Source organism: Pempheris klunzingeri, unplaced genomic scaffold (assembly GCF_042242105.1).
Source record: "Pempheris klunzingeri isolate RE-2024b unplaced genomic scaffold, fPemKlu1.hap1 Scaffold_324, whole genome shotgun sequence".
Lineage (NCBI taxonomy): Eukaryota > Metazoa > Chordata > Actinopteri > Acropomatiformes > Pempheridae > Pempheris > Pempheris klunzingeri.
The window spans coordinates 1-9,577 of record NW_027255239.1 but is presented as its reverse complement, the minus strand read 5'-3'; the positions used below and the strand labels follow the sequence as shown (position 1 = coordinate 9,577).

At 41.8% G+C, this 9,577-nt stretch overlaps 1 protein-coding gene across 1 annotated transcript; it reads right to left on the bottom strand.

Moving 5' to 3' along the window:
• Positions 1–1,603: 1,603 nt before the first annotated feature.
• LOC139225506 (carbohydrate sulfotransferase 1-like) lies at positions 1,604–9,162 on the bottom strand. The gene is made up of 5 exons (XM_070856316.1): positions 8,815–9,162; positions 5,423–5,636; positions 5,087–5,313; positions 3,418–3,635; positions 1,604–1,940 (listed from the first exon to the last, which is right to left on the bottom strand). The coding sequence occupies exons 1-5, from the start codon at positions 9,160–9,162 to the stop codon at positions 1,604–1,606; spliced, it is 1,344 nt and encodes a 447-aa protein (XP_070712417.1).
• Positions 9,163–9,577: the final 415 nt, after the last annotated feature.

The window sequence follows — 9,577 nt, the reverse complement described above, 5'->3', positions numbered from 1 at the left end:
TAGTGATGTACGTCTTGGAGTTCGGGCAAGGAGGCCTTCAGTGTATGCACCTTACTGTAGAAACTGAAACCTCAGTGCCTGCTGCCACCAAGTCTTGCTGCAGATCTTTTGCAGGTTTTTGGCCTCCTGCCTCCTCAGAAATCTGGTGGCAGCCGTTGATAGCTTCCTCTTTCTGCCACGTCCAGGTAGTGCAGCCAGTGTTCCTTTAGCTTTGAACTTGTAAACTATGCTTCCAACAGTATCTCTAGGAACACTCAGTGTTCTTCTTCTTTTGCTATCTTTTTCTACCCTTTTTCTTGTTTGTGCAAGGCAATGATCTCCTCTCTTAACTTTTGACGTACCCATGTTTCTGACATGAAACGTCACTGTGTACAAACCCCTACTCAGTCTGGGTATTTGATGTGTCCTATCACAAGCACACCTTATGCAACTAATGAGGTCACTTATTTAGGCTTCTATTTTGGGGGTGGAGTAATTATGAGACTGTAGTAGTTGTTAAATGTAGCATTTTGTGTTGAATTTGGAGAAACCGCTTGTAATATTAGTTGTAATTCAGTTGTTCTTGTTTGAAAGTTTGTAAATTTTGCCAATGCACCTAATTTGTAATGTATTTATATATTATATATATTATAATGTAGTGCAACTGTATTTGGTATTCTCTACTGACGATTAGAATCTGCGAATGAGGCAAATTTGTGATTAGGGAAACCAAAACAGGTTTAATTCAGCATTGAAAAACTATTAAAAAATAATATTGTATAGCTACACAACAAACCATAACGTCTTATGTAAATTCAAGGCCGTTCCAACAATGACATGATCAATAACCACATGGAGAATCTGTGGTGATGGTTGTGCCAGTCCACGGCCGACTATGTGGGACATCAAATGACTATATTATCATTTTAAAGATGAAAATAAATCTTGTCATAATGTTATAGTGTAATAACAAGGAAAATTGCTTTGTCATGTAGCAGGAGAGAAAATATGATATTGTTAAATGAAAATGTGTTGATAGGGAATGGAATCTATGACAATGGGTTTTCTCCTTATAATGAGAAGCTGAGTAAATATTGTTTTGTTGTGGTGGCAGCAATACATACATACATGTCTGTCAAAAAAGTCTACATGGTTAACCACGTTGCTATTGTAATGATCAATGATATGAGTTTAGTTTGATTTAAAGATTGTGACCCCCTTAAATGATCAAGCTGGACCATCATGTTGCTTAAAATATGTCAAATGGTGCTTTAGGGTAAAACGGCTGGAACTGAGGTAGGTGATTAGAGGTGGGTAGATGGATGGATGGATGGATGGATGGATAGATAGATAGATAGATAGATGGATAGATAGATAGATAGATAGATAGATAGATAGATAGATAGATAGATAGATAGATAGATAGATAGATAGATAGATAGATAGATAGATAGATAGATAGATAGATGGATGAATGGACACAGCTCTTTTTCCACCACACACACATGGATAGTGACAATATCCAGTCATTTCAACAGTTGACTATATAATCTGTCCTCCATCAACTACCGCTGGTTTGCTGGTTTCTTAACCCCACATTTGATGTATGTATGTCATCAGTTGTTTAAAAAAAAGGCAGGAACATCTTGTCCTCCACCAAAGAGTGTGAGAGGTTTCTCAGTTCTCTGGGGTGGAAGACTGTCTTGTATCCAAGAAGCTCAAGAAGTGGTTGGCAGGCAGTCTGAGTGTAAACCACCATGTCGAAGGACAGCTTCACCCTCCAGTTCTCTGCATTAGCAGCAGAGTCCCGAACTGTGGTGAATTTCTGTCGGGATGAAAGATCACTGCTGCCCCGGGTGTTGTTGATGATCCAACTCTCCACACTGTGGTCTAGAACCAGACCGAGGAAGCTGTAGAGCTGCCTGGTCTTCTGCAGAGGAAACCTGGCCAAGTCTTCATACCTGACCAACGATAGGGAAGGGAGAGAGGATCACTCAGTAACAAATAACAAATAAGTCATTTGTTAGTTTGACCATTCCATAAATGAGTCATGTGACAGTGCTTCCTGTGGTTCAGGTTTAGTAAGATATAAGCAGTTCAAACTACATGGCAAATGCAGCAAACAGAATGTGGTCGTGGATAAAAAAAGGAAAAAAACACCATGTTGACTGTTGCTTGGACATTTGACTTAAACAGCAGTGCTGTATTAAATAATGACATAACGAAGTGGACAGAGGACAGCTACTATTCAAAATAAGATATTTTGAGTTTAAAAAACAACTTAAAACAAATCAGGGAAATGGATCATCTAAATATAGAGAATAGTATACAGTGATTTCTGAATCCGAATTGTCATTTCCATTTCAAGGTCTGCATGAGCTACCTGGGGGTTTTCGATCGTTATTAAGGTCTCCCCTGCTTTTGGAAATATGAACTGTGATGATACTTTATTTATGGAAATATTTGTAGAAATAGTGTCTAAGCCTAAAGACTGGCAGTTGAGCGACATTGAGAACCAGAGTTGCGAGGACCTGCTGTCATCTTTCATGGTACATTACTGAGTATAGAATGTCAAACTGTATGACCAAGCATTTAAGCTGTCTGTGCCTTTACAACAGTCAGCATTTCAGAGGTTGTGTTGTATTGTTTATGTTGTATTCCACTTAGAAAGTGAAAGCTAGTTAATTAAGTGTAAAATTAGATGTGTAAATTAGATGAAATATTTAAAAGTACTATATAAATTTGGTGCGTGTTATTTCAATATCTGCTTGGCGCCATGTTAAATGGGAGATAGCAACCATGATTTTTAATACTTATAACCGGTCTGGAAAAAATGGGACTGTCATAACCACAGACTTACGGCCATTTGGCTCGAGCCACAAGCATGTCAAGAAAACAAGCAAGAAAGCAGAATGGGTCATCAAAAAACTAAAAAAGAGATTTTTAGGGCTAATCAAACAAGCTATTTTATCAACTGTGAAGAAGTTGTCCTTTTTCTGGCTGCTCCCTTCCGGGGCCGCCACAGCGGATGATCCGCTTGTAGATTTTGGCATTAGTTTTTTACAACAGATGCCCTTCCTGGCGCAACCCTCGCCCATTTTTGGTAGCCGGGACTGGGAGGGAGTCGAACCCGGGTTCGCCAGGCCGATGGCATGCGCAATTATCCACTGCGCTACCGGCCGGATCAACTGTGAAGAAGACTAGATGAAATTTGTAGGAGGGATGTTTGTGGTTATGGAGTTCCTCCTGTGCCTCCTGGTTAAGGCGTTTTAAGTCAGAATGTATGGTGCAGTATAAACCTCCACGTGGTGACACGATCTGCACCACAAACTAACCACTTATTCATTGGCCCAACCATCACCCAAACTCAGCCCTGGAGAAAGTGCTTCATCAGAACTGAACACTAAGGCTCACAGGATGAACTCCTGTCCCTCTCACCTGAGAAGCATGTACCTCCCTCTGAGCCAGGCAGGTCTGGCCAGGCCTGTGGACACAGACCTGAGGAAATCCTCACAGACTGAGTTGATCTGTCCCAGGTCCAGGTTGTGGGGTCGACGTCCAGTCGCTCTCCACAGACGCCACAGCCGGTAAGTGTCTCGAAATGTCTCAATACGAGATGCCAGGATGCCACGTGGATCTCGAACAAGTTGGACCACCTGACCACATATAATAGCAACAGAACAGATGTCTCTGAATGTCTGCAAACACAGCATGTGTTTCTGGGGGGAGCAACAGCAGCACTACAGCAGCAGAAGTTGTAGGAATAGGTTTGTCCAGTTGTCATGGAATTGTCGAGGTACTCAGTATCCTCTTATAAATCTCTTCTTGGGACTCACTTTCATCGTATGGCTCTTTCTTAATTCAATTCAATTCAATTCAATTCAATTTTATTTGTATAGCCCAATATCACAACAGAGTGTCTCATAGTGCTTTACAAAGTTCACTGAAACTGTTGGTATTTGTTTATACATAAGTGATGGATCTTATTTAATATTCTCTGTTTTGATTGTAAAGCACTGTGTCGCTTTGTTATTGAACAGTGCTATTTAAGTAAGATTCGTCATCATTCTATCATTTCAGTGGCAGGTGGCCAACAGAGGGCACACGTGGCATCCCACTGGCCACACAGCTTCATTCAGATTCAGCATGCTTAATAAACTATTTTTAACAACTGAATCGAGCGCTTTTATTATTTTTTGCTTTTAAGTATTTGATATGACTTCAAGTGAAGTTACACAGTGTGAAATCAACTGCACAAATGAACCTATTTGGTATTCTCTTTCCTAATGGCTGCTATCCCAGCATTCAGTACTAATGTTGGCTCAGAGGTAGAGTGGGTCATACATCAATCGGAAGGTCAGCAGTGCGACCCCCGGCTCCTCTGAGTCAGCATGTCGAAGTGTCTTTGGGCAGGACACTGAACCCCAACTAGCTCCTGAAGCAGCTTCAGTGTGTGAAAGAATATTCTCCTCCAGCTTAGATTCCTCCTGAATGAATGATGGTGAATGAGGATGTGACATAAAAGTGCTTTGAGTAGTCGAAATGACCAGAAAGGTGCTGTACAGACCTTTTTAGTTTAAAACATATCTTAATCTTTCTGAGACCCTGACCTTTCATTTCTTACTGGTTAGAATATTCTTACACAAATTATATGAGACAAATAAGGCCGAAAGTGAAAAGTATTCCAACCAACCCCAGTCCCCTCCACTCAACATGGCAGCAAAGATAAAAGAAATGATTCAGCTCATATTGTGCCAAATGTTAGTGGATCACAACATATCAGGTATGGACAGACAGACAGACAGACAGACAGACACAGGCACACACGACAGAATGACTGAGATGCAGAAGAGGCTTATCTTAACTGTTTTCCTACAACACTGACATTTTTCACTGTTTTCACACAAAATGCAAACCACTATTTTTGCAGACCTGTAAACACGGATGGCCGTAACGTTGTTCTGCACTATTAGACATGAAAATAGCTGCAAATCATTATTTTCCTGACACCAGTCTCAGGTCTACAGCTCTGAGTTGAATGGCCAAAACTGTAAAACGAAAGGAAGTTTTGTTTTAAATATAATACTAGCTGTGATTATTTCTCTACCTTCAGGTTGAGTCTTGGGTCCTCGATCAGTGCTCTGAGGTCGCTGATTTGGGGAATCCTTACTGTCTTGATGGCTACGAGGCGCTTTGCTCGACAGACGTCAGCAGCCAGTGACACATTGAGCGGCCCGCACCTCTTCACACACTCCCCCTCATCAGCCAGCACCAGGCTCTGCCCCTCTTGGCCCAGAGGAGCCTCACATAAAGGGGGGGAGCAAAGAGACCGGCCTAAAGAGAGGACACATACAATACAAGGAACTGTAAGAGGATGGCAATGCATCACAAAAACAGCTGTAGTATCAACATCATCGAGTGAGCGCTAATACGTGTCTCTTACTAGCTCCTCGTCTGAACAGCTTGTCAGTGGAGTGGTTGGCAGGGCGGGGGCGTATGTAACTCTCCAGACTGTTGAGGTGACAGTGGTACAGGGACCTGAGAAGGTCTCTGGCTGCCCCCAGCATCACCCTCCTCTCAGCCAGGTTCCGACTCTGTGCCAGTCGAGGAAGCAGCGCCAATTGGACATGATAGAGAGGCTCAAACAGGTAGAAGACCTGGGGTATGAAGAAAAGACCATATGATATATTACTTATGATAATCATTATCAAATCATATTTTCAATTCTTCATTTTATTAATAATTACAATTATATTATGTGACAGAATGAAGTTTCTCGGTGCGATCAATAAAAATGTAGTGCCTCCTAGAGACAGAATAACCATCATACTTCAGTGAGTGTCATCACCTGTCTCACTGATCAAGTGCCTCAGTAGTTGTTACTCTCCCTAAACAGGCACCACCACCTTGGCTCTGTATGTTTTCTCAGGTGCTCCATCCTCAAAAGCCCCGGACATAATGATGACCATGCACTGTGCAATTTAGATTATTTTAGACTGCAAAACCCAAACATTAGTTGGGAATATTAATTCCCAATTTATTGAATATTAATGCAGAATTTGACAGATGAAAAGCAACAATACTCTCTCTCTCTCCCTGTGTGTGTGTGTGTCTCTCTCTCTCTCTCTCTCTCTGTGTGTCTCTCTCTCTCTTTCCAAACCTCCACCCAACACAGACCCTGACAGAAGCCGCCCACATTGAGCCTGGGTCTGTTCCAGGTTTCTTCCTGTTAAAGGGGAGTTCTTCCTCCACTGTTTCCTAATCTAATAACTGATGCTGCTCATGTGGGGATTCTTGAATCCTTAATGTTGGGTCTCTCTCTAATTAAAGAGTTTGGTCTAGACCTGCTCTTTATGGAAAGAGTCTTGAGATAACGCTGTTATGAATTGGCGCTATATAAATAAAGATTGATTGATTGATTGATTGATTGATTGATTGAATACTAATGCTTAGCAGGTGTTATTTTTGTTGGTGGCCAACCTGTGACACAGCTAACATCAGCCAGACTGCTGCCTAATGTTTTGCTGAATGGTAAATACTGTGCACAAGCTGTGGTGGTGTGATGAGCTCAGTTGGGGTTTGGCTTTATTATTTTCCTTTTCCACAGACTGATTCTTCTCATCATCAGCATTATGTACTCTTCATATATAGTTGTTAATGCATGTAGGTTGGGTGAAGGACATACCAAATTATAGTGTCTTTGCATGTATTGAGCCTGATCATTTTGTTAAGCATCTACTTGTTTTTTAATCTACAGCCAGGGAAGCACAAAATCTTATAAAAGCAGCTTTCTTATGGCAAGTGGTTTTGACCCCACTGGTGTCTGGTGCTATCAGGGCTGTAGGTAATGCATGTTTGATGTAAACATGTTTATCATATTTGATATTTCTTATATTAACACCATGTTGTCATACATTGCCAAACACACATTTTCCTTCATGGTTTCTACCTCATATAGTGCAGCCATCAGCTGGTGGCTTGCAAAAGTGAATAGTCATGGGTCACAAGTGTCATTCAGAGGTCTTTTCTTGGTCGTTCTCTTCTCTATCTGACCAACAGGTTTCCATAACACCCTTCTCTGCATAGATCTGCAGAGATGTGTTCGGGTACCTTGAGGGATCATTCCTGCATTACTGGGTTACGATACCTCTCTATTTGTAATGTTGCAGCTCCTGTAGCAGCAAAGACTTAAGAAAGACAAGAGCAAAGTTATTTTACCCTTAAATTCAGGCTAAAATTTGACTGTAAGCATCAACCCTGGTGGGCTGTCACATCTTTTATCTGACCACCAAGTTTACTACAAACACCTCACTAACTGATTGTTATATAAGGTCCATTTTGCATAAACCCTCATGAGTTAGGTTAAGCTGCTGTAAACACATTTCAATTCAATTCAATTCAATTCAATTTATTTTGTATAGCCCAATATCACAACAGAGTTGTCTCACAATGTTCATTGAAACTGAACATTTGCAAATGTTTGGATAGTAGCTTTAACATTGTGCTAGAAACTCAGAACATTTACACCCTCACCATTATGTTCAATTTATGCAATTAAGATTACGTGATCTGTGGTCACATCCCAGTCAGCAGGTAGATGTGATTTCAAAATGTGCGGGGTCCATGAGTTAGTGATCAAACTTCAAGAAATTGTGAGAAATCACCAGAAGGCCCTAAAGACTGCAATCTTTTTTGTAACATATCCTGAAATTTGTGAAGAAACCTTGCTTCACTGCGACCATTGGTCAGCTGTTCAGTCTGCCACTCTATATTTTTCACATTTTCTATATCAGCTCCAAGATAAGGCTGTTCAAAGGACACCAGAGTTGGTTCACTGTTTGTTTAGATTCTGTAGATAATATTTATTTTGTAATTCAGGGCTCTTTAGCATCAGGGTTGTATCTATAAAATTGAAATTTTGGTGAATAATTCAACTTTTTACAGTATTAGCTCCTCATAAACCTCCATGTGATTATAATCCAGCCTCAGTTCAGAAGAAGCCTTGGTAGTCTAGGAGCAAAGGTGCTGACTATGAATCACCATGGTTCACCATGACTGACTCCAACCAGGGACCTTTGTTCAATGTCATCTTCCATCTCCCAAGACTCCTTGCACTTTCCCTACTGTCAAGTCAACTTGGAACTAAAGGCATCAAATGCCTCAAAATAATTCACCCTTTTCCACACTCACTATGACATAATGACAAGCACAGTCATTTGTAAAGTTTTACAGGTGATTGGCACCACATTAAAGTCAACGAGAAGTCCAAATGAATTGCATGTAGAATGGTCAGTGGCCACTGCTGTCGAATAAAGAAATCAGTTCTATACTCTGTGTTGTCCTGAAGGCCTAGTGGTCTAACATGAGGGCTCTGTGTCTGCAAGCTCAACACTTCAAATCCAGCTGTGCCTGCTCCTGTTTCTATCCACTGTCTGCTGAGAATGCTGCTCACACATATGTTGACATTTGTGGTTTAAAGGTTGTTTAATGCATATATGCTACATGCTGAACCACCTGTGGCTGTATTTGTCCCACTAAAGGGACAATGATAGAAAGGTACAATTCTCCTCAGTGCATATTTCTAAATACATTTTTGTTTTAACAAAATGGCGTCCCAACAGGGGGTCCAGTGGACCCCATATTTAATTTTAGCCCAGGAGTTCATCCAGTGAACTGCATTTGCTAAAGAAGCACAATATATTTTGCGGAGTGCCAATACAGTGGTTCTTTAATCCATCCTCAGATGTTTACCTGCTAAACACTGAAGTCATCAGTACGTCACTGAAAAAAGCATCATTACGTTCAGCGTTTTTGAAATCCACATTACATTCTAACCTCTGGATGCTGGTTGAAAAGCTGACCAACAAACGAGGAGCCGCTCCGTGTGGTGGCCAAAATGAGGATGTGGGTTCTTTTGCTGGCATCATGGGAGGGGAGGGACAAAGAGGGGGAGGGCATTGTGTGAGAGATGACGTCATCACAGCCTTGGTCTGAGCCTTGGAGCGTCTCCTGGCCCAATCGTGTCAGGTCTTTGAGGCTGCAGTTAACGGCGTGGCCCGTGGGTGCCAGGCCCACAGAGCACAGCAGGCTTAAAGGCTTGGTGGAAAAGGTGCGGATGGCTGTGTACTGGATGGCTATGGAAGCTAACGCTAGCAGCACCATGGATTTCCAAGAACACTGCATGGTAGCTGGGCAGATGCATCAGGAGGCCACGGCACCGTCTGCCAGACAAGGGGTCAAAGACAGAGAGACATAATGAGGACAGAGGACACATAGATACTGACACTGTCTGTCCACTGACCGCTCTCAGTAACTTTGATTCCAGCATCTGATAAACCCACCGTACACTATGTACACAGCACAGAACAGTTAGACACCAGCCTGGTGAACACAGTGGACATGTTAGCAGCTAAAGAGCCAGATATTTTTCTCCGGGGTTGGTGAAGAGTGGAGACCAAAACTGAGTTAAAAGGAGAGCAACTATTCGGCTGATTCATCAGGTGAATGTGAAAATGACTTCAAATGAACTCTACTAATGCTTAGCATAAGTTCAGCCTGGTGACGATCACTCTCTCTCTTTCTCCCTCTCTCACTCACC

Coding starts and splice junctions, on each gene's coding strand:
- LOC139225506 (XM_070856316.1), bottom strand. CDS start 9,162: ATGCAGTGTTCTTGGAAATCCATGGTGCTGCTAGCGTTAGCTTCCATA. Junction 3,636..5,086: donor ACCCAAGACTCAACCTGAAG/GTAGAGAAATAA, acceptor ATATGTGGTCAG/GTGGTCCAACTTGTTCGAGA. Junction 1,941..3,417: donor GGGAGGTACATGCTTCTCAG/GTGAGAGGGACA, acceptor ATCGTTGGTCAG/GTATGAAGACTTGGCCAGGT.